At 37.4% G+C, this 26090-nt stretch overlaps 1 protein-coding gene across 1 annotated transcript; it reads right to left on the bottom strand.

The window, feature by feature from the left end:
- Window positions 1–3304: 3304 nt before the first annotated feature.
- LOC133656432 (alpha-N-acetylgalactosaminide alpha-2,6-sialyltransferase 1-like) lies at window positions 3305–25547 on the bottom strand. The gene is made up of 8 exons (XM_062057511.1): window positions 25308–25547; window positions 24976–25138; window positions 22965–23127; window positions 18050–18188; window positions 17869–17972; window positions 12043–12126; window positions 9289–9388; window positions 3305–3572 (listed from the first exon to the last, which is right to left on the bottom strand). The coding sequence occupies exons 1-8, from the start codon at window positions 25545–25547 to the stop codon at window positions 3399–3401; spliced, it is 1167 nt and encodes a 388-aa protein (XP_061913495.1). The 3' UTR covers window positions 3305–3398.
- Window positions 25548–26090: the final 543 nt, after the last annotated feature.

Raw genomic sequence — 26090 nt, 5'->3', positions numbered from 1 at the left:
AATTATAAAATAAAATAAGATAAATAAATTAAAAACATTTTCTTGAATAAAAAAGAAAGTAAAACAATATAAGTAAAATTAACTGTTAAAGGTTAGTACTAGGGATGTCGATAAATGCGTTAAAATGTAATATCGGAAATTATCGGTATCGGTTTTTTATTATCTGTATCGTTTTTTTTTTTGTTTTTTTATTAAATCAACATAAAAAACACAAGATACACTTACAATTAGTGCACCAACCCAAAAAACCTCCCTCCCCCATTTCTTTCTGTTATCAATATTCTGGTTCCTACATTATATATCAATATATATCAATACAGTCTGCAAGGGATACAGTCCGTAAGCACACATGATTGTGCGTGCTGCTGGTCCACTAATAGTACTAACCTTTAACAGTTAATTTTACTCATTTTCATTCATTACTAGTTTCTATGTAACTGTTTTTATATTGTTTTACTTTCTTTTTTATTCAAGAAAATGTTTTTAATTTAGTTATCTTATTTTATAAAAAATTTTAAAAAGTACCTTATCTTCACCATACATGGTTGTCCAAATTAGGCATAATAATGTGTTAATTCCACGACTGCATATATCGGTTGATATCGGTATCGGTTGATATCGGTATTGGTAATTAAAGAGTTGGACAATATCGGAATATCGGATATCGGCAAAAAGCCATTATCGGACATCCCTAGTTAGTACTATTAGTGGACCAGCAGCACGCACAATCATGTGTGCTTACGGACTGTATCCCTTGCAGACTGTATTGATATATATTGATAGGAACCTTTTATGTGAATGAGTGTAAATGGGGGAGGGAGTTTTTTTTGGGTTGGTGCACTAATTGTAAGTGTATCTTGTGTTTTTTATGATGATTTAATTAAAAAAAACAAAAAAAACAAAAAAAAAACGATACCGATAATTTTAAAAAAACGATAGCGATAATTTCCAATATTACATTTTAAAGCATTTATCTCTATCTATAACCCATAAAGTAGGCAGGCACGGAGCTATTTCCCAGCGTGTGTTTATACCAGCCGGCACGTTAATACACTGACACACAACATCCGGATTCCCATCATGCATTGCTTCAAAACTACGGCAAGTAGTAATGTCCAAAAAAAGATAGTGACAAGAGAATAGAACGAGGATGGACAATTCAACCCTAAACTCACTTCTTTCCTGCAAATTAAATTGAACCTATGCTCCTTCAAAGGCTGTGCTACTGGCTGCAAAGCATTGCACTGTCAAATACAACAATGAGTAGAGAGGAGTGTTATGTGTGTGTATATGTGTAAATAAATGAACACTGAAATTCAAGTATTTCTTTTATATATATATATATATATATATATATATATATATATATATATATATATATATATATATATATATATATATATATATATATATAGGGATGATGTTTGATAAGCCTATTATCGAATCCTCTTATTGAACTGATTCCTTATCGATTCTCTTATCGAGTCCAGATAGGTTGTTGTATATGGGAAAAAAACCACAATATTTGGTTTAACAAAAGCTCACTTTTATTATATAAGAAAAAAATAAAATCTAATAAATAAATAAATATTGACTGTTACCCACTTAAAAAAAATACAATAAAATAAATAAATATTGACTGTTGTTACCCAAAGTATATTAAGTGGGATTTTTTCAGAAAAACAAATATATACAGTAACACAAAAACAACCTGTCTCTGTGATCACTATAGGTGTATAAATAATAATATAGTGTTAAATAAAATCAGTCCCTTGGGCACAATACTGAAAATAATACAGCTCTCCAAAAAGTGCACTTCTGCTGCTATTGGAACATAACTGTTTGTTATGATGCTTTGACATTTTTGCACTTTATTTCTTTATTGAAAGAAAATTCTATGAAGAGAAAAGTTGTTTGCAAATGTGGTTACAATGCTAAAAAATGAAAAGTTAAAGCTAAAAAAAGAATGTGTTTGTACCCTGCTCAAATCTCCCAGTAAAGTTATTCATTGGATTATACCTTTTGTTTTGAACTTTATTACACCTTGGACCGCTTTTTCCCGTCCATTTTTTTCCTGCTTTCGCTATCTGAGCCTAATGACTGAGCTACATGACTGATTTCTTGTGATGTCACACGGAGCATTTCTGGTCGGGACGGGATTCGTTCCGAGGGATTCGAATAAAGAACCAACTCTTTTCTTTACTATAGTGGTCTCGATAACGGGTACCGGTTCTCAAAAAGGGATTCGAGTCCGAGGACTCGGTTCTTTTCTTATCGAACAACCGAGAAAACCGGTTTCGAGTATCATCCCTATATATATATATATAAGAAATACTTGAATTTCAGTGAATTCTAGCTAAAAATATACTCCTCCCCCCTTAACCCTGCCCCGCTTACCTCAACCCCCCCCCCCCCCCTCCAATCTCCCAAATTCGGAGGTCTCAAGGTTGGCAAGTATGGTCGGACGTGGCATCCTGACCAGATGAACGTACCACCTCACCTGGCTCCTCTCCATGTGGAGGAGCAGCGGCTTTCCTTTGCATCAGTTCATTTTAGATGAGCTCGGGCCCAGCGAAGTCGGCGGCATTTCTGGGTGTTGTTGATAAATGGCTTTCGCTTTGCATAGTAGAGTTTTAACTTGCACTTACAGATGTAGCGACCAACTGTAGTTACTGACAGTGGGTTTCTGAAGTCTTCCTGAGCCCATGTGGTGATATCCTTTACACACGGATGTGGCTTTTTGATGCAGTACCGCCAGAGGGATCGAAGGCCTGTAATATCATCGCTTACGTGCAGTGATTTCTCCAGATTCTCTAAACCTTTTGATGATATTACGGACCGTAGATGGTGAAATCCCTGAATTCCTTGCAATAGCTGGTTGAGAAATGTTGTTCTTAACCTGTTGGACAATTTGCACACGCATTTGTTGACAAAGTGGTGAACCTCGCCCTGTCCTTGGTTGTGAATGACTGAGCATTTCATGGAAGCTGCTTTTATACACAATCATGGCACCCACCTGTTCCCAATTAGCCTGTTCAACTGTGGGATGTTCCAAATAAGTGTTTGATGAGCATTCCTCAACTTTATCAGCTTTTTTTGCAGGCATCAAATTCCAAATGAGCTAATATTTGCAAAAAATAACAAAGTTTACCAGCTCAAACGTTAAATATATTGTCTTTGCAGTCTATTCAATTGAATATAGGTTGAAAAGGATTTGCAAATAGTTGTATTTTGTTTTTATTTACCATTTACACGACGTGTTAACTTACCCGGTTTGGGGTTTTGTAATAAATGTATTCAAAATTCTATAAATGCAAACATTTTGTGCCACCTCGTGTGTCTCACCTGTGCTGGTGTGACACTCGAGTTCCTTTATTCCTTCCAGGATGGATTCTTCCTCAAGTTATTTGGTACAGACGCAGAATTCCGCCGTCGTGGAATTTCTTCCACAATTTCATTTCCAAAACGTAGTCGTGATGGGAGTGGAACGGCCTGAAGGCTTGTTCATGCTTCTCGTAGTAATAGGTGGCATATTTCCAGTGGTCTTGGGTAATGAAGCCGTACGCGTCCACCTGGGGAGAGCAAACCCGTAAACTATAGTCGTGAGTGTCATGAACGACTCGTTTATAAGGCTCCGGCGCCCCCTGCAACCTCGAAAGGGACAAGCGGTAGGAAATGGATGGATGGATGGTTTTTTTTTTAACAAAAAGTAATTACGACTAATTCAAAACGCCCACGATTTTTACTAAACGAGACTCACAGGTGGAAGTTTCACTGACTCTCAAGTGTTATACGGAGCCTACGGTCTTCACTGACTCACACGTACTCGAAACCTGCGAGTTTAACTGACTGGCGAGTGCTACACAAAGCCTACAGTCTTCACTGACTCACAGAGACTCGAAACCTCCAAACTTAATTTTGCACTCGTGAGTCAGTCAAACTTTCGTGTTTTAAGTACCTGTGAGTCAGTGAACCTTGCAGGCTTAAGAAGTTTCAATGACTCGCGAGTGCTACACAAAGCCTACGATCTTCACTGACTCACAGGTCCTCGAAACCTGCGAGTCTAACTGATTTGCGAGTGCTACACAAAGCCTACGATCTTCACTGACTCACAGGTCCTCGAAACCTACGAGTCTAACTGATTTGCGAGTGCTACACAAAGCCTACGATCTTCACTGACTCACAGGTCCGCGAAACCTGCGAGTCTAACTGATTTGCGAGTGCTACACAAAGCCTACGATCTTCACTGACTCACAGGTCCCCGAAACCTGCGAGTCTAACTGATTTGCGAGTGCTACACAAAGCCTACGATCTTCACTGACTCACAGGTCCTCGAAACCTGCGAGTCTAACTGATTTGCGAGTGCTACACAAAGCCGACGATCTTCACTGACTCACAGGTCCTCGAAATCTGCGAGTCTAACTGATTTGCGAGTGCTACACAAAGCCTACGATCTTCACTGACTCACAGGTCCTCGAAACCTGCGAGTCTAACTGATTTGCGAGTGCTACACAAAGCCTACGATCTTCACTGACTCACAGGTCCTCGAAACCTGCGAGTCTAACTGATTTGCGAGTGCTACACAAAGCCTACGATCTTCACTGACTCACAGGTCCTCGAAACCTGCGAGTCTAACTGATTTGCGAGTGCTACACAAAGCCTACGATCTTCACTGACTCACAGGTACTCGAAACCTCCAAGCTTAATCTCGCACCCATGAGTTAGTGAAACTTTCGGGTTTTGAGCACCTGTGAGTCAGTGAAGCTTGCAGATTTAGGGAGTTTCACTGACTCTCAAGTGTTATACGAAGCCTACAGTCTTCACTAACTCACACGTACTCGAAACCTGCGAGTTTCACTGACTCGTGAGTGCTACAGGAAACCTGCAATCTTCACTAACTCACAGGTACTCGAGATCACGAGTTTAACTGACTCATGAGTGCTACACAAAGCCTACGATCTTCACTGACTCACAGACACTGGAAACCTCCAAGCTTTATCTTGCACTTATGAGTCAGTGAAACTTTTGGGTTTTGAGTACCTGTGAGTCAGTGAACCTTGCAGGCTTAGGAAGTTTCACTGACTCTTAATTGTTATATGAAGCCTAGAATCAGCACTCGCGAGTCAATTGAATTGACTCGCGAGTGCTACACAAAGCATTCGATCTTCACTGACTCGCAGAGACTTGAAACCTCCAAGCTTAATTTTTGTACTCGTGAGTCAGTAAAACTTTTGGGTTTTGAGTACCTATGAGTCAGTGAACCAAGCAAGCTTAGGAAGTTTCACTGACTCTCAAGTGTTCTACAAAGCCGACAATCTTCACTAACTCACAAGTACTCGAAACCCGAAAGTTTCACTGACTCGCGAGTGCTACACAAAGCCTACGATCTTCACTGACTCACAGACACTCGAAACCTCCAAGCTTCATCTTGCACTCATGAGTCAGTGAAACTTTTGGGTTTTGAGTACCTGTGAGCCAGTGAAGTTTGCAAGCTTAGGAAGTTTCACTGACTCTCAAGTGTTATACGAAGCCTACAATCTTCACTAACTCACACGTACTCGAAACCTGCGAGTTTCACTGACTCTCAAGTGTTATACGAAGCCTACAATCTTCACTAACTCACAGGTAAACCATACCTGCGAGTTTAACTGACTCACGAATGCTACACAAAGACTACGAACTCTACTGACTAACAGGTACTCGAAACCTGCGAGTTCACTGACTCTCAAGTGTTATACGAAGCCTACAATCTTCACTAACTCACACGTACTCGAAACCTGCGAGTTTCACTGACTCTCAAGTGTTATACGAAGCCTACAATCTTCACTAACTCACACGTACTCGAAACCTGCGAGTTTCACTGACTCTCAAGTGTTATACGAAGCCTACAATCTTCACTAACTCACACGTACTCGAAACCTGCGAGTTTCACTGACTCTCAAGTGTTATACGAAGCCTACAATCTTCACTAACTCACAGGTAAACCATACCTGCGAGTTTAACTGACTCACGAATGCTACACAAAGCCTACGAACTCTACTGACTAACAGGTACTCGAAACCTGCGAGTTCACTGACTCGCGAGTGCTACACAAAGCCTACAATCTTCACTAACTCACACGTACTCGAAACCTGCGAGTTTCACTGACTCTCAAGTGTTATACGAAGCCTACAATCTTCACTAACTCACACGTACTCGAAACCTGCGAGTTTCACTGACTCTCAAGTGTTATACGAAGCCTACAATCTTCACTAACTCACAGGTAAACCATACCTGCGAGTTTAACTGACTCACGAATGCTACACAAAGCCTACGAACTCTACTGACTAACAGGTACTCGAAACCTGCGAGTTCACTGACTCTCAAGTGTTATACGAAGCCTACAATCTTCACTAACTCACACGTACTCGAAACCTGCGAGTTTCACTGACTCTCAAGTGTTATACGAAGCCTACAATCTTCACTAACTCACACGTACTCGAAACCTGCGAGTTTCACTGACTCTCAAGTGTTATACGAAGCCTACAATCTTCACTAACTCACACGTACTCGAAACCTGCGAGTTTCACTGACTCTCAAGTGTTATACGAAGCCTACAATCTTCACTAACTCACACGTACTCGAAACCTGCGAGTTTCACTGACTCTAAACTGTTATACGAAGCCTACAATCTTCACTAACTCACAGGTAAACCATACCTGCGAGTTTAACTGACTCACGAATGCTACACAAAGCCTACGAACTCTACTGACTAACAGGTACTCGAAACCTGCGAGTTCACTGACTCTCAAGTGTTATACGAAGCCTACAATCTTCACTAACTCACACGTACTCGAAACCTGCGAGTTTCACTGACTCTCAAGTGTTATACGAAGCCTACAATCTTCACTTACTCACACGTACTCGAAACCTGCGAGTTTCACTGACTCTCAAGTGTTATACGAAGCCTACAATCTTCACTAACTCACACGTACTCGAAACCTGCGAGTTTCACTGACTCTCAAGTGTTATACGAAGCCTACAATCTTCACTAACTCACAGGTAAACCATACCTGCGAGTTTAACTGACTCACGAATGCTACACAAAGCCTACGAACTCTACTGACTAACAGGTACTCGAAACCTGCGAGTTTCACTGACTCTCAAGTGTTATACGAAGCCTACAATCTTCACTAACTCACACGTGCTCGAAACCTGCGAGTTTCACTGACTCTCAAGTGTTATACGAAGCCTACAATCTTCACTAACTCACACGTACTCGAAACCTGCGAGTTTCACTGACTCTCAAGTGTTATACGAAGCCTACAATCTTCACTAACTCACAGGTAAACGAAACCTGCGAGTTTAACTGACTCACGAATGCTACACAAAGCCTACGAACTCTACTGACTAACAGGTACTCGAAACCTGCGAGTTCACTGACTCTCAAGTGTTATACGAAGCCTACAATCTTCACTAACTCACACGTACTCGAAACCTGCGAGTTTCACTGACTCTCAAGTGTTATACGAAGCCTACAATCTTCACTAACTCACACGTACTCGAAACCTGCGAGTTTCACTGACTCTCAAGTGTTATACGAAGCCTACAATCTTCACTAACTCACAGGTAAACCATACCTGCGAGTTTAACTGACTCACGAATGCTACACAAAGCCTACGAACTCTACTGACTAACAGGTACTCGAAACCTGCGAGTTCACTGACTCTCAAGTGTTATACGAAGCCTACAATCTTCACTAACTCACACGTACTCGAAACCTGCGAGTTTCACTGACTCTCAAGTGTTATACGAAACCTACAATCTTCACTAACTCACACGTACTCGAAACCTGCGAGTTTCACTGACTCTCAAGTGTTATACGAAGCCTACAATCTTCACTAACTCACAGGTAAACCATACCTGCGAGTTTAACTGACTCACGAATGCTACACAAAGCCTACGAACTCTATTGACTAACAGGTACTCGAAACCTGCGAGTTCACTGACTCTCAAGTGTTATACGAAGCCTACAATCTTCACTAACTCACACGTACTCGAAACCTGCGAGTTTCACTGACTCTCAAGTGTTATACGAAGCCTACAATCTTCACTAACTCACACGTACTCGAAACCTGCGAGTTTCACTGACTCTCAAGTGTTATACGACGCCTACAATCTTCACTAACTCACACGTACTCGAAACCTGCGAGTTTCACTGACTCTCAAGTGTTACACCTGATCAACACACACAATCACTCAGCCCAAAAGACCGTTCACCTAACCCAAGGTTCATAAAGCTTATATATTTTTAAAAAGTTACGTACGTGACGCGCACGTACGGTACGGTACGTGTTATGCTAGCTCCTAGCTCCTATGCTAGCTCCTAGCTCCATAGAACACGCCAATACAATTCAAACACCTGATCAACACACACAATCGCTCAGCCCAAAAGACCGTTCACCTAACCCAAGGTTCATAAAGCTTATATATTTTTAAAAAGTTACGTACATACGCAAAAAAAAGTTGCGCACATACGGTCAAGCGATCAAATGTTTAGAAGCCAAAGCTGCATACTCACAGTAGCACGTCTGCGTCTTTGTCATCCAAATCAAAGTAATCCTGGTAAGAGTCTGTGTTGTCCCAGTTCTCTACAGGCGTCTGTGTATCGAAGTCAAAAGTCCTCCTGGTTAGAGTCTCTGTTATCCGAGTTCTTCCATCTTGACTGCATCTTTCGGGAATGTAAACAAAGAAGCGCCGGCTGTGTACTGTTGTGGCTGACTACGTTCGAAAAATACGTCCATTTCGCACCGACAACTTTCTTCTTTGCTTGCTCAGCTTCCTTCTCCATAATGCAATGAACATGATTGCAACAGATTCACGAACACAGATGTCCAGAATACTGTGGAATTATGAAATGAAAACAGAGCTTTTTCGTATTGGCTTCAATGTGGAAGGCATACCCGTGTTCCCCGGGCTACGTCACGCGCATACGTCATCCTCAGAGGCGTTTCGAACCGGAAGTTTAGCGGCAAATTTAAAATGTCACTTTATAAGTTAACCCGGCCGTATTGGCATGTGTTATAATGTTAAGATTTCATCATTGATATATAAACTATCAGACTGCGTGGTCGCTAGTAGTGGCTTTCAGTAGGCCTTTAACTGAGTGCAGAGCTACACAAATCATTAAAACCGGAACCACGGCGTGGGCTTGTTTTTCTCAATGCCAATTTAGCTTAAGGACTGAGGTCAGTAAAAATGAACCAAGTTTCCAATGAGGCCGCGAAGGAATTGTGCGTGTCAACTCACGACGTCACAGGTGTGGAGGGCCAGGAACACGGTAAAAGCCCCGTTAGTCGGTCTGAACGATGCCCCGGATGCCAACTTCAAGAACTTGGACTTCAAGTACCTGTTGGCAAGAAATAGTGACAACCTTTCACACTAATGTGTTAAAAAAAAATGGTTTGGGCCCACAGACCATTGGCATATTTCAACAAAGGTTGGGCGCCCCTGGTCTAAATGCTCCATCGTATAAAAATGGACTACAAACCCCGTTTCCATATGAGTTGGGAAATTGAGTTAGATGTAAATATAAACGGAAATACAATGATTTGCAAATCATTTTCAACCCTTCTTCAGTTGAATATGCTACAAAGACAACATATTTGATGTTCAAACTGATCAACTTTTTTTTTTTTTGCAAATAATCATTAACTTTAGAATTTGAATGACAGTGACCTTCGATACCTCAGACGGCACTGTATCAAAAACCGACATCAATCTCTAAAGGATATCACCACATGGGCTCAGGAACACTTCAGAAAACCACTGTCACTAAATACAGTTGGTCGCTACACCTGTAAGTGCAAGTTAAAGCTCTACTATGCAAAGCGAAAGCCATTTATCAACAACACCCAGAAACGCCACCGGCTTCTCTGGGCCCGAGATGATCTAAGATGGACTCATGCAAAGTGGAAAAGTGTTCTGTGGTCTGACGAGTCCACATGTCAAATTGTTTTTGGAAATATTCGACGTCGTGTCATCCGGACCAAAGGGGAAGCGAACCATCCAGACTGTTATCGACGCAAAGTTGAAAAGCCAGCGTCTGTGATGGTATGGGGGTGCATTAGTGCCCAAGGCATGGGTAACTTACACATCTGTGAAGGCACCATTAATGCTGAAAGGTACATACAGGTGTTGGAACAACATATGCTGCCATCGAAGCGCCGTCTTTTTCATGGACGCCCCTGCTTATTTCAGCAAGACAATGCCAAGCCACATTCAGCACGTGTTACAACAGCGTGGCTTGGTAAAAAAAAGAGTGCGGGTACTTTCCTGGCCCGCCTGCAGTCCAGACCTGTCTCCCATCGAAAATGTGTGGCGCATTATGAAGCGTAAAATAAATGTTGAACGACTGAAGCTCTACATAAAACAAGAATGGAAAAAGAATTCCACTTTCAAAGCTTCAACAATTAGTTTCCTCAGTTCCCAATCGTTTATTGAGTGTTGTTAAAAGGAAAGGCCATGTAACACAGTGGTGAACATGCCCTTTCCCAACTACTTTGGCACGTGTTGCAGCCATGAAATTCTAAGTGAATTATTATTTGCAAAAAAAAAATAAAGTTTATGAGTTTGAACATCAAATATCTTGTCTTTGTAGTGCATTCACCGGTCCGCAGCTACAAAAAGGTTGGGGACCACTGCTCTAGAGCAGTGGTCCCCAACCACCGGGCCGTGGCCCGGTATCGGTCCGCGGACCGATTGGTACTGGGCCGCACAAGAAATTTAAAAAAAAATAAAAAAAATAATAATTATTAAATCAATATAAAAACACAATATATACATTATATATCAATATAGATCAATACAGTCTGCAGGGATACAGTCTGTAAGCACACATGATTGTATTTATTTATGTAAAAAAAAAATTTTTTTTTTTTTTTTTTTTTTAAATCCCCCCCACCGCGGACCGATACCGATTGGTACCGGGCCGCACAAGAAATTTAAAAAAAATAAAAAATAAAATAATAATAATAATTTATTAAATCAATATAAAAACACAATATATATATTATATATCAATATATATCAATACATTCTGCAGGGATACAGTCCATAAGCACACATGATTGTATTTCTTTATGAAAAAAAAAAAAATTTTTTTTTTTTTTTTTTTAATGAAATCAACATTAAAAACACAATATATACATTATATATCAATATAGATCAATACAGTCTGCAGGGATACAGTCCGTAAGCACACATGATTGTATTTATTTATGTAAAAAAAAAAAAAAAAAAAATTTTTTAATTTAAAAATCCCCCCCACCGGTTCGTGGGACAAATTTTCAAGCGTTGACCGGTCCGCAGCTACAAAAAGGTTGGGGACCACTGCTCTAGAGCAGTGGTCCCCAACCACCGGGCCGCGGACCGATTGGTACCGGGCCGCACAATAAATAAAAAAATAAATAAATAAAAAAATAAAAAAATTATTAAATCAATATAAAAACACAATATATACATTATATATCAATATATATCAATACAGTCTGCAGGGATACAGTCCGTAAGCACACATGATTGTATTTATCTATGTAAAGAAAAAAAGAAGAAGAAAAAAAAAAAAAAAGCATTTGTTGACAAAGTGGTGACCCTCACCCCATCCTTTCTTGTGAATGACTGAGCATTTCATGGAATCTACTTGTATAGCCAATCATGGCACCCACCTGTTCCCAATTAGCCTGCTCACCTGTGGGATGTTCCAAATAAGTGTTTGATGAGCATTCCTCAACTTTATCAGTATTTATTGCCACCTTTCACAACTTCTTTGTCACGTGTTGCTGCCATCAAATTATAAAGTTAATTATTATTTGCACCAAAAAAAATAAAGTTTATGAGTTTGAACATGAAATATGTTGTCTTTGTAGCATATTCAACTGAATATGGTTTGAACATGATTTGCAAATCATTGTATTCCGTTTATATTTACATCTAACACCATTTCCCAACTCATATGGAAACGGGGTTTGTAGATATTGTTGATATTGTGGAGCGAGTAATGACCTGTTCTGCACGTATCGCAGGAAATCCTGGTGCAGGACGTAAAAGCGGCTCTCGTTATATTGCCCCGTGTAGTACGTCCTGGGCCTGGGGGAGAGATTCAAAAGTTAGTTTTGTGAATGACACATTTTGTTGAACAAAACAATAATACCTCTGCACAAAATTTTATTTGACTTTTCCTTTTAATTTACATACATTTTAGCCGGCAACTGGTCGGCAACCAGCGGCTTTTTAGTGCCGCCCTAGTGGCTCCCTGGAGCTTTTTCAAAAATAAATTAAAATGGAAAATGATGGGGGAAAAACATTTTTGTTTTTGTTTTAATATGGTTTCTGTAGGACAGGGGTCACCAACCTTTTTGAAACCAAGAGCTACTTCTTGGGTACTGATTAATGCGAAGGGCTACCAGTTTGATACACACTTAAATAAATTGCCAGAAATAGTTAATTTGCTCAATTTACCTTTAACTCTAAGTTATTATTAATAATTAATGATATTTACACTTAATTGAACGGTTTAAAAGAGGAGAAAACACGAAAAAAAAGGACAATTAAATTTTGAAACATAGTTTATCTTCAATTTCGACTCTTAAAAATTCAAAATTCAACCAATAAAAAGAATAGAAAAACTAGCTAATTCGAATCTTTTTGAAAAAATTTAAAAATAATTTATGGAACATCATTAGTAATATTTCCTGATTAAGATTAATTTTAGAATTTTGATGACATATTTTAAATAGGTTAAAATCCAATCTACACTTTGTTAAAATATATAACAAATTGGACCAAGCTATATTTCTAACAAAGACAAATCATTATTTCTTCTAGATTTTCCAGAACAAAAATTTTAAAAGAAATTCAAAAGACTTTGAAATAAGATTTACATTTGATTCTACAGATTTTCTAGATTTGCCAGAATATTTTTTTTGAATTTTAATTATAATAAGTTTGAAGAAATATTTCACAAATATTCTTCGTCGAAAAAACAGAAGCTAAAATGAAGAATTAAATTAAAATGTGTTTATTATTCTTTACAATAAAAACAATACATTTACTTTAACATTGATTTAAATTGTCAGGAAAGAAGAGGAAGGAATTTAAAAGGTAAAAAGGTATATGTGTTTAAAAATCCTAAAATCATTTTTAAGGTTGTATTTTTTCTCTAAAATTGTCTTTCTGAAAGTTATAAGAAGCAAAGTAAAACAAATGAATGAATTTATTTAAACAACTGAAGACCAAGTCTTTAAAATATTTTCTTGGATTTTCAAATTCTATTTGAGTTTTGTCAATCTTAGAATTAAAAATGTCGGGCAAAGCGAGACCAGCTTGCTAGTAAATAAATAAAATTTAAAGAATAGAGGCAGCTCACTGGTAAGTGCTGCTATTTGAGCTTTTTTTTAGAACAGGCCAGCGGGCTACTCATCTGGTCCTTACGGGCTACCTGGTGCCCGCGGGCACCGCGTTGGTGACCCCTGCTGTAGGAGGACAAACACGACACAAACCTTCCTAACTGTTAGAAAGCCCACTGTTTAACATGTTTGTGTTCATGCTACATAGATGAGAGTATTTGCCGAGCGCCGTTTTGTCCTACTAAATTCGGCTGTCCTTGAACGCACCGTAGTTGTGTGGACTGCGACGCGACAGTTTGTTTATATGTACCGTATTTTTCGGACTATAAGTCGCAGTTTTTTTCATAGTTTGGCCGGCGGTGCGACTTATACTCTGGAGCGACTTACGTGTGAAATTATTAACACATTACCGTAAAAAATCAAATAATATTATTTAGCTCATTCACGTAAGAGACTAGACGTATAAGATGTCATGGGATTTAGCGATTAGGAGTGACAGATTGTTTGGTAAACGTATAGCATGTTCTATATGTTATATTTATTTGAATGACTCTTACCATAATATGTTACGTTAACATACCAGGCACGTTCTCAGTTGGTTATTTATGCCTCATATAACGTACACTTATTCAGCCTGTTGTTCACTATTCTTTATTTATTTTAAATTGCCTTTCAAATGTCTATTCTTGGTGTTGGGTGAGTGCGACTTACAGTATATATGGTTTTTTCCTTCTTTATTATGCATTTTCGGCCGGTGCGACTTATACTCCGGAGCGACTTATAGTCCGAAAAATACGGTACAACTTTCCCAGACGCTGCCGCAGAAAGACGTGTTTTATGCCACTCCTTTGTCCCATTTTGTCCACCAAACGTTTTATACTGTGCGTGAATGCACAAAGGTGAGCTTTGTTGACGTTATTGACTTGTATAGAACCTTTATTTAACCAGATAAGAAACCCATTGAGATCAAGATCTTTTTCACAAGGGTGACCTGGCCAAGAGGTGAACAGCACATGTCACAGAGCAGTTTCAAAAAAAGTAATACGTTAAGACATACATTTTAAAATACATAAAAGAGAACTGTAAAACAATAAAGATGTACACCTTTTAAAAACACAGGCATTGACTTGTGTGGAGTGTTAATCAGATATATTTGGTCAGGGCATGACTGCAAGTTAATCGATGCTAACATGCTATTTAGGCTAGCTGTATGTACATATTGCATCATTATGCCTCGTTTGTAGGTATATTTGAGCTCATTTAATATCGTTTACTTTTGTCCTCTGTGTATTTAATTTATATTTGCATGTCTCATGACACAATATTTTATGTAATATTGGCTGCCTTTCTGATAGTTGTGTGCCATGTTGTTCCAGACCACAGCAAACGTTGCCCAGCTTGCAAAGATTGTAATAAATCCATTAAAAGAAGACAGCCTACAGTTTTCTTTTTACTTGGACACACACATCTAAGATCTCTCAAATTCGCGTCTACCTTTTCCCACCTTCTACGGGGCGGCGTGAGTGGCGACCCATCAGTGCTCCTGTTCTGTAACCCTGTACAATGTTGTCTAATCTTGAACAGGTTTGTGCTGAAAACAACATTTTTTTTGTACTTTTGTAATCACAACAAAGATCACTCCATTCCAAATGATTTCAATTGATGGGTTTTGGTGTCGCTTTTTACTTTTTTGAATGTTTATCATTGTAGCAATATGGTTGTTAAAGATTTTTTGTGATTTCTGATCGTTTGTGAGGGCACCAAAATGACTTGTGTGTGTGCTTGTTGTTATTTAGCTTGTTAATAAAGAGACACCCCCTTGCTTTGTTTGTTTTAGATACACTATTGTATAGCAGTGATTCCTAACGTTTTTGACCTCGAGGCCCAACTTTTCCACTACACAGGGGCCCGGGTCCCCTCAAATATTAACATGAATCTTAATCATGATTTTAATTGTATTCAATGATTAAATCTAACCTACATAGAGTTTAACAGTATAACTTGTCCAATGATAACAAAGCATGTGTTAATCTCAAATATTAGGTTAGGCTGATTGCAAAAATAAATAATGGCCAAATATTCTGCAAAAGAAGGGACTCATAAAAACTGATGAAAAATTAATGTACATACAATAATGCAGTAATAAAATTAAATACTATTTAAATAGAACCTTGCATACGCCCTTTCTGGGTTTATTTTCTCACCTGCACTTATTTCTTATTACGTATTTCTCATTACTCATTTCTTGTCTCTATGTATTTTAACAATGTTAAATAAATAAATAAAAATAAATTAATAACAAAAAATATATACTGTATATTTCTTGAATAATCTGTCAATGAAATTAAAGTGCACATTAAAATACAGCTCCACCACTTTAGTCATAATGTTTGCACTTTGGAAACTTCTCTATAACTTTAGTTCCAGACTTCTTCTGTTTGTTTGCGATTGTCATTACTGCCACTAGTGGTGGAAAAGTGTACTACCACTGAGTACCACTGTGACCCGTACGGACTACAGCTGAGAAACAGATATTTTTTTGTCTGCCCTTTAGGGGACGCTCGCTGTTGTTTGGGTACTTTACATTAGTTTTGGATGATACCACAAATTTGGGTATCAATCCGATACCAAGTAGTTACAGGATCCTACAATGGTCATATTCAAAGTCCTCATGTGTTCAGGGACGTATTTCCTGAGTTTCTAAACATAATATACATTTTTTTTAAACGAAAAAAGATTTTGTGATGATAAAAAAAATATCGATGTAAACTAGGGCTGCAACAACTAATCGATTAAATCGATTAAAATCGATTATAAAAATAGTTGGCGATTAATTTAGTCATCGATTCGTTGGATCTATGCCAGGGGTCACCAACGTGGTGCCCGCGGGCACCAGGTAGCCCGTAAGGACCAGATGAGTAGCCCGCCGGCCTGTTCTACAAATAGCTCAAATAGCAGCACTTACCAGTGAGCTGCCTCTATTTTTTACATTTTATTTATTTACTAGCAAGCTGGTCTCGCTTTGCCCGACATTTTTAATTCTAAGAGAGACAAAACTCAAATAGAATTTGAAAATCCAAGAAAATATTTTAAAGACTTGGTCTTCACTTGTTTAAATAAATTCATTATTTTTTTTACTTTGCTTCTTATAACTTTCAAAAAGACAATTTTAGAGAAAAAATACAACCTTAAAAATGATTTTAGGATTTTTAAACACATATACCTTTTTACTTTTTATATTCCTTCCTCTTCTTTCCTGACAATTTAAATCAATGTTCAAGTAAATATATTTTTTTTACTTTAAAGAATAATAAATACATTTTAATTTAATTCTTCATTTTAGCTTCTGTTTTTTCGACGAAGAATATTTGTGAAATATTTCTTCAAACTTATTATGATTAAAATTTAAAAAAATTATTCTGCAAAATCTAGAAAATCTGTAGAATCAAATTTAAATCTTATTTCAAAGTCTTTTGAATTTCTTTTAAAATTTTTGTTCTGGAAAATCTAGAAGAAATAATTATTTGTCTTTGTTAGAAATATAGCTTGGTCCAATTTGTTATAAATTCTAACAAAGTGTAGATTGGATTTTAACCTATTTAAAACATGTCATCAAAATTCTAAAATTAATCTTAATCAGGAAAAATTACTAATGATGTTCCATAAATTATTTTTTAAAGTTTTTCTCTTCTTTATTTTGGTTGAATTTTGAATTTTAAAGAGTCGAAATTGAAGATAAACTATGTTTCAAAATTTAATTGTCATTTTTTTTGTGTTTTCTCCTCTTTTAAACCGTTCAATTAAGTGTAAATATCATTAATTATTAATAATAACATAAAGTTAAAGGTAAATTGAGCAAATTGGCTATTTCTGGCAATTTAATTAAGTGTGTATCAAACTGGTAGCCCTTCGCATTAATCACTACCCAAGAAGTAGCTCTTGGTTTCAAAAAGGTTGGTGAGCCCTGATCTATGCTATGCGCATGCGCAGAGGCAATTTTATTTTTTATTTTTCAAACCTTTATTTATAAATTGCAACATGTACAAACAGCTGAGAAACAATAATCAAAATAAGTATGGTGCCAGTATGCTGTTTTTTTTCCCAATAAAATCCTGAAAGGATAGAAATGTAGTTTGTCTCTTTTATCCGATTATTAACCGATTAATCGAAGTAATAATCGACAGATTAATCGATTATCAAATTAATCGTTAGTTGCAGCCCTAGTTCAGAGTGTACAAACATTTAGTAAAATGTGGACTTTTGTCGAGGCTGGAAGCCATTACTCATATTTACATTGTTTCTCGGGGAGAAATTTGCTTCACAAAACAAACTTCTTCTACGAACCCTGCTCAAGAACCAAGTTCGTAAATGGAGGTTCCACTGTATATCATATTTAAATCCACATGGTTGTTATCATAACTTTTTCTTCTGTTTTCTTTTTCCCATGTAAAGGGTGAATATGACCAAGATTGGCATTCATCACCGTCTGTTTTTATACGGGCCGAGCCGCACCCTGTCTCCTTTGAGGAGTCCATCCAGCCACTGGTAGTCCTTCATGCCCTCCGGGATCATCACGTATTTGATACTCTGCAGCGGCACAAACGGGCGGTCAGCGTGAGGGCACTGGCTGGTACACCACGAACGGAGCTACGGGCACCACTTACCTCATCGTGGGGGGCAGACTTGTAGCCGTAGGTCTTCCAACGGGTCAAGGACGTGGTGATGGAGTGAGCCGTGTGGACGTAGACGGACGTTCTGTTCCCCACGTCGTCCTCGTAACCCTCGGTGAGGGCGCCGTTCACCCTGACACGCAAAGGGAGAACCAAAGCAAAGTGAGCGTCACTTTTATTGTACGCTTCCATCTTTGTGGGAACTAGGGCAGGGGCCTCATGTAACGACAGTTGCCTGACTTTACTACTAGAAAAAAAAAGACGTATGTTCAAATCATCATCATACGGAGCCCCTAAAGCAGGGGTCACCAACGCGGTGCCCGCGGGCACCAGGTAGCCCGTAAGGACCAGATGAGTAGCCCGCCGGCCTGTTCTAAAAATAGCTCAAATAGCAGCACTTACCAGTGAGCTGCCTCTATTTTTTAAATTGTATTTATTTACTAGCAAGCTGGTCTCGCTTTGCCTGACATTTTTAATTCTAAGAGAGACAAAACTCAAATAGAATTTGAAAATCCAAGAAAATATTTTAAAGACTTGGTCTTCACTTGTTTAAATAAATTCTTTATTTTTTTTTTACTTTGCTTCTTATAACTTTCAGAAAGACAATTTTAGAGAAAAAAATACAACCTTAAACATTATTTTAGGATTTTTAAACACATATACCTTTTTACGTTTTAAATTCCTTCCTCTTCTTTCCTGACAATTTAAATCAATGTTCAAGTAAATTTATTTTTTTTATTGTAAAGAATAATAAATACATTTTAATTTAATTCTTCATTTTAGCTTCTGTTTTTTCGACGAATAATATGTTTGAAATATTTCTTCAAACTTATTATGATTAAGATTCAAAAAAATTATTCTGGCAAATCTAGAAAATCTGTAGAATCAAATTTAAATCTTATTTCAAGGTTATTTGAATTTCTTTTAAAAATTTTATTCTGGAAAATCTAGAAGAAATAATTATTTGTCTTTGTTAGAAATATAGCTTGGTCCAATTTGTTATATATTCTAACAAAGTGTAGATTGGATTTTAACCTATTTAAAACATGTCATCAAAATTCTAAAATTAATCTTAATCAGGAAAAATTACTAATGATGTTCTATAAATTCTTTTTTTAAGTTTTTCTCTTCTTTTTTTCGGTTGAATTTTGAATTTTAAAGAGTCGAAATTGAAGATAAACTATGTTTCAAAATGTAATTGTCATTTTTTTCGTGTTTTCTTCTCTTTTAAACCGTTCAATTAAGTGTGAATATCATTAATTATTAATAATAACATAGAGTTAAAGGTAAATTGAGCAAATTGGCTATTTCTGGCAATTTATTTAAGTGTGTATCAAACTGGTAGCCCTTCGCATTAATCACTACCCAAGGAGTAGCTCTTGGTTTCAAAAAGGTTGGTGACCCCTGCCCTAAAGGGACATGGGGGAAAAATGTTTTTTCTAATTTTTTATTTTTATTTTTTAGACATTTATCTTGTGCGCAGGAGAAACTATCTCGTGCGCACGAGAAACTTTTTATTAAAAAAAAAAATTTTAATACAAAAATTATAATTTTTATTTATTTATTTTTTTTAGACATGTATCTCGTGCGCACGAGAAATTTTGTTTTTATAAAATTATTAAAAACAAGAAAAAAATTATAATTTTTTTTTTTTAGACATGTATGTCGTCCACACGAGATAGTTTCTCGTGCGCACTAGATACATGTCTAAATAAATAAAAAAATATTATTTTATTTTATTTTATTTTTATAATTTTATAAAAAGTTTCTCGTGCGCACGAGATACATGTCTAAAAAAAAAAAATCTAAACATTTTTTTCCCCCCCATGTCCCTTTAGGTGCTCCGTATCATCATCATCATCATTTATTTGTATTCCTTTCATGAAAATGCATATATACAAGCCACGTATTTCATTGTTTTTTTGTTTCTTATGCATTTCCATGATCAGAAAGGAGCAGACGGAAGAATAATATTCTTCTATTTATCTGCCCCCTTTTTATAACACCAATTACTTTAGATGACTTTATCACTGTTCCCTCCACCAACACCCGAACTCCAACATACTTTTTCATTTTCGTTTAAGCATTTTCACAATGACACGTCCAATCAAAATCAAAAATCAGTTTGATATAATTCCAGTTGTCTCTTTTTGTAACTCTTTTTAAATTCAAAAATATTCTTGCAACTTTTTAAGTCTTTCTTTAGAGCAGTGGTTCTTAACCTTGTTGGAGGTACCGAACCCCACCAGTTTCATATGCGCATTCACCGAACCCTCCTTTTTTTTTCCAAATTCAAGACAAAGTTATTATATGTTTTTGGTAACACTTTAGTATGGGGAACATATTCTAAGTAACAAAGACTTAATTTAGAGTTATTTGGTTAGGGTTAGGGTTAGTTTTAGAGGGTTAGGGCCAGGGTTAGAGGGTTAGGGTTATAATAAGGCCATGCCGAATAAGGCATTAATAAGTACTTAATAATGACTAGTTAATAGCCAATATGTTACTAATTTACATGTTAATAAACAACTAATTAATGGTTAATATGTTCGCCATACTAAAGTGTTACCATGTTTTTTAGTAGTGCACAAAATGAACCGTGCATGAACATCACCTTGTTCAAAGAACAAAAACCAACACAGTGCATAAACTCACAACAAATTACACACCTGCAAATCAGTCTGACTTCTGCTGTTGCCGTATCCGTAATACGCCGATAGGGAGAAGTTTTTATGTACACGATGAGTCGGGTGTGTCTTGATCTACGCCGAACTCCTGAGCCCGACTCACCGAACCCCTAGGGTTCGATCGAACCCGGGTTAAGAACCACTGCTTTAGAGAATTCCATGCTTTCACACCAGCAACAGACAAGCACATTTGTTTCAAGTTTGTTCGCGCTCTTGGATGTTTTAAAGTCTTCAGACGTGAACACAAATAACTTTTGTAAGTCCTTTGGAAGAACTTTATTTCTAGCTTTGAACATCACTAATAGAGTATGCAATTCTACAATGTCTTTTAGTTTTCAGATCTTTTAGTTTTCAAATCCAGAAAGCAAGCGTCTATACTGCGTTCATATCTTATTTGCCCCGCCTTTCATAAGCACAATAGTACTTGTCATGTATTTTGTACAAAGGTTCATTTGTTTTTTACACGAGTTACCGTATTTTTCGGACTATAAGGCGCACTTAAAATTATTTCATTTTCTCAGAAATCGACAGTGCGCCTTGTAACCCGGTGCGCCTAATGCACGGCATAATTCTGGTTGTGCTTACCGACCTAGAAGCTATTTTATTAGGTCAGGGGTCGGCAACCCAAAATGTTGAAAGAGCCATATTGGACCACAAATACAAAAACAAATCTGTCTGGAGCCGCAAAAAATTAAAAGCCATATTACATGCGTCATGAGATATACATTTAAATAAGAGGACTTAAAGGAAACTAAACGAGCTCAAATATAGCTACAAATGAGGCATAATGATGCAATATGTACATATAGCTAGCCTAAATAGCATGTTAGCATCGATTAGCTTGCAGTCATGCAGTGACCAAATATGTCTGATTAGCACTCCACACAATTCAATAACATCAACAAAACTCACCTTTGTGCACTCATGCACAACGTTAAAAGTGTGGTGGACAAAATGAGACAGAAAAAGAAGTGGCATAAAACACGTCCGAGAAAGTCGGAGAAAGTTATACATGTAAAAAAAACTATACGGTGAGTTCAGGGACCGCCAAAATTAGTAGGACAAAACAGCGCTCGCCAAATACTCGAATCAGTGAAGCATGTTTAATACAAACAGTGTGATTTATAACAATTAGGGAGGTTTGTGTCATGTTTGTCCTCCTACAGAAACCATATTAAAACAAAAAAATTGATTTTTTTTTCCCCTCATCTTTTTCCATTCTTCATACATTTTTGAAAAATCTCCAGAGAGCCACTAGGGCGGCGCTAAAGAGCCGCATGCGGCTCTAGAGCCGCGGGTTGCCGACCCCCGTATTAGGTACATGGCGTAATAAGTGTGACCAGTAGATGGCAGTCACACATAAGAGATACGCCAGTAAACAACACCAAAACTTTAAATGCTCCATTGAGAATATAGAACATTACACACGGCGCTCAAAAATGTGTCAAAATGTTTTTAGTACGACTTTGGTAAGCTATGAAGCCACACCGCTTGATGGATTATCGGTGCATTAAACATAGGAGTATTACTATGGTGTGTTTGTAAGGACCGCAAAATGTCACCTATTAGCAGACATTATCTGGCGTTTTGTTGCGCAATATTATGCAACACCAACTATTCTTATCTTCTGGTACCTGCTGATGTGTATTTCAGTACTTATGCAGATGCATAAGTACTGAAAATATGCGCGCGTCCGCCATTGTAGTTCGTGGCGACACCGTAGTCGATAAGCTTCTTCTTTTTTTCAATTAGCCTGTTCACCTGTGGGATGTTCCAAATAAGTGTTTGATGAGCATTCCTCAACTTTCTCGGTCTTTTTTGCCACTCGTGCCAGCTTTTTGTTAAACATGTTGCAGGCGTCAAATTCCAAATGAGCTAATATTTGTAAAAAATAACAAGGTTGACCAGTTGGAACGTTAAATATCTTGTCTTTGCAGTCTATTCAATTGAATATAAGTTGAAAAGGATTTGCAAATCATTGTATTCTGTTTTTATTTACCATTTACACAACGTGACAATTTCACGGGTTTTGTTATATATATATATATTTTTTTTTTTTTTTTTTTTTTTTAATGTATTTTTTTATTTAGTTATTTTTAAACCTTCGTGAGGATTGTGATTTAATCTTCATGTAAACGGATTTATGTGAGCATGCCGTCAGTCCGCATCCGAGCGAGAGTAGAAATATTACACATGCTCCAAAAAAATAATAAAAATGCCTTTACCGAAAGACGTAGTCGTGTGCATCGATTTCTTCCCCCATTTTGGATGCGTTGAGGATCCCACCGTTTCCCACCACAGCGCAACGAATGCAGCCATCACCGCCTGGCTTTGGGGAGAGGAGCGGCTCCTTTGCCCTTGGGATCAACTTCACTGAGGTCATTACGTCTGAGAAAATAAAGGGGGAAAAAACTTCAACTTTCCTTACATTTATTTATACAAGGCCAATTCCACCAAAACAGTGCCACCGTCTCTCTTACAATCAATTGTATTTGTCTTTATGAAATGAAAAATTATAAAAATAAAAATTTCCCTCATGTCCCTTTAGGGCAGGGGTCACCAACGCGGTGCCCGCGGGCACCAGGTAGCCCGTAAGGACCAGATGAGTAGCCCGCCGGCCAGTTCTAAAAATAGCTCAAATAGCAGCACTTACCAGTGAGCTGCCTCTATTTTTTAAATTGTATTTATTTACTAGCAAGCTGGTCTCGCTTTGCCTGACATTTTTAATTCTAAGAGAGACAAAACTCAAATAGAATTTGAAAATCCAAGAAAATATTTTAAAGACTTGGTCTTCACTTGTTTAAATAAATTTTTTTTTTTTTTTTTACTTTGCTTCTTATAACTTTCAGAAAGACAATTTTAGAGAAAAAAATACAACCTTAAACATTATTTTAGGATTTTTAAACACATATACCTTTTTACGTTTTAAATTCCTACCTCTTCTTTCCTGACAATTTAAATCAATGTTCAAGTAAATTTATTTTTTTTATTGTAAAGAATAATAAATACATTTTAATTTAATTCTTCATTTTAGCTTCTGTTTTTTCGACGAAGAATATTTTTGAAATATTTCTTCAAACTTATTATGATTATGATTCAAAAAAATTATTCTGGCAAATCTAGAAAATCTGTAGAATCAAATTTAAATCTTATTTCAAGGTTATTTGAATTTCTTTTAAAAAATTTTATTCTGGAAAATCTAGAAGAAATAATTATTTGTCTTTGTTAGAAATATAGCTTGGTCCAATTTGTTATATATTCTAACAAAGTGTAGATTGGATTTTAACCTATTTAAAACATGTCATCAAAATTCTAAAATTAATCTTAATCAGGAAAAATTACTAATGATGTTCTATAAATTCTTTTTTTAAGTTTTTCTCTTCTTTTTTTCGGTTGAATTTTGAATTTTAAAGAGTCGAAATTGAAGATAAACTATGTTTCAAAATGTAATTGTCATTTTTTTCGTGTTTTCTTCTCTTTTAAACCGTTCAATTAAGTGTAAATATCATTAATTATTAATAATAACATAGAGTTAAAGGTAAATTGAGCAAATTGGCTATTTCTGGCAATTTATTTAAGTGTGTATCAAACTGGTAGCCCTTCGCATTAATCAGTACCCAAGGAGTAGCTCTTGGTTTCAAAAAGGTTGGTGACCCCTGCTTTAGGGGCTCCGTACTTATTGGACCTTAATTACAATAAAAACTAAGAATCATCTTTTGATATGATGTACTTAGTCCATAAGTACACAAACGTGTACTTCATGTTTAGTGACATGCTAATTCTTATTTTTACACTTTTTTTCCCCAAATTCCATTGTATGTTACACTCTTCTGACACCACCAGATGGCAGTATAAGTGTCCACATAAGCGGCCATAAGACCCCAATTCAGTAGTGTACACAATTTTGGAAATAAGAGCTAAAAGGTGCTGTCCACGCATGTGGCCACTCTTAAACATAAAATATATTCCCTCGCCCCAATCTTTTTTTCATTTTAATGTATTTTTGAAAAAACTCCAGGCAGCCACTAGGGCGGCGCTAAACAGCCACAGGTTGCCAACCCCAGCAGCTTGGGATAAAATGGACTGGCATGTTGGCAATTATGTTTTTTTGGTTTTTTTTTTTTTTTTTTTTTTTTTTTGGGCAATTATGTTAATGACATCATTTTCATCAGGGCATTGTTTGTGGCCGCGCACACAACGAGTATGATGACGGGATTAAGAGTCAAACATGCGTACCGTCGTAAGTGAAGCCCATGAAGCCATAGGGACTTCTGAAGTGGGAGAGTCTGTTCCACTCGCTCATGTTGATGTTGTCTTTGTGCAGGAACAAGCGAATGTTGGGAAGGAATCCCTTCCGGAAGCTCTCATCCTGGGAATTCCTGAGGGATTGTTGGCACGTCTAGGTAAAAAAAAAATTATGTTGAAAAGTTGAAAAACTTATTCGGGTGTTACCATTTAGTGGTCAATTGTACGGAATATGTACTGTACTGTGCAATCTACTAATAAAAGTTTCAATCAATCAATCAATCAATCAATTCAATTCAGTCACTTCTCTTCTTCTCTCTTACCGACTGTCTGGGTGCAGCATCCTGGTTGTAAACGTCGTCAAAATCCCACACTGGAGCCTTTGGGAAGTTTTGTGGCAGCAGGATGGGCATGGGGGTCCCGGGATTGGTCCCTTGCTCACTTTCCACCAATGTGGGGCGAGTGGAGGTCACCGTTGAGTCGTACTTTGCTTCACTGAATACCGTGGAGCTTACCTCCTGAGCCCGGCCGGTGGGATTTGTCTCGGACCAACGGCCCGCCATGACCAGATCCAATTTCCTTAAGAAAGTGGTCCAGGTAAGTGGACTAAAGACAGGAGAAAAGAATGTGAGATAATGAATAAGCTCCAGCAAGGGTGTCTAATGTTTTGCCCACAGCAGACTGAAATATTAGCAAATATTAGCTCATTTGAAACATGTTTTAAAAAAAGCTGGCACAAGTGGCAAAAAAAGACCGAGAAAGTTGAGGAATGCTCATCAAACACTTATTTGGAACATCCCACAGGTGAACAGGCTAATTGGGAACAGGTGGGTGCCATGATTGGGTATAAAAGCAGCTTCCATGAAATGCTCAGTCGTTCACAAACAAAGACGGTGCGAGGGTCACCGCTTTGTGAGCAAATGCGTGCATCAAAAAGCGACATCGGCGTGTAAAGGACATCACCGCATGGGCTCAGGAACACTTCAGAAAATCGCTGTCGGTAACGACAGTTCGCTGCATCTGTAAGTGCAAGTTACAACTCTGCTATGCGAAAGCGAAAGCCATTTATCAACAACACCCAGAAAAATGTCGCCAGCTTCGCTGGG

Source organism: Entelurus aequoreus, linkage group LG08 (assembly GCF_033978785.1).
Source record: "Entelurus aequoreus isolate RoL-2023_Sb linkage group LG08, RoL_Eaeq_v1.1, whole genome shotgun sequence".
NCBI lineage: Eukaryota > Metazoa > Chordata > Actinopteri > Syngnathiformes > Syngnathidae > Entelurus > Entelurus aequoreus.
The sequence above is the reverse complement of the archived record's forward strand: the minus strand, read 5'-3'. Positions and strand labels throughout refer to the sequence as shown.

Bases quoted from the DNA above. Each gene is read 5' to 3' on its own strand.
- LOC133656432 (XM_062057511.1), bottom strand. From the start codon at position 25,547: ATGGCGGGCCGTTGGTCCGAGACAAATCCCACCGGCCGGGCTCAGGAG. The intron at 25,139-25,307 runs GTAAGAGAGAAG...TTTTTTACCTAG, and splicing joins ATGCTGCACCCAGACAGTCG to ACGTGCCAACAATCCCTCAG. The intron at 9,389-12,042 runs GTCATTACTCGC...TCTTGCCAACAG, and splicing joins CTGCGATACGTGCAGAACAG to GTACTTGAAGTCCAAGTTCT.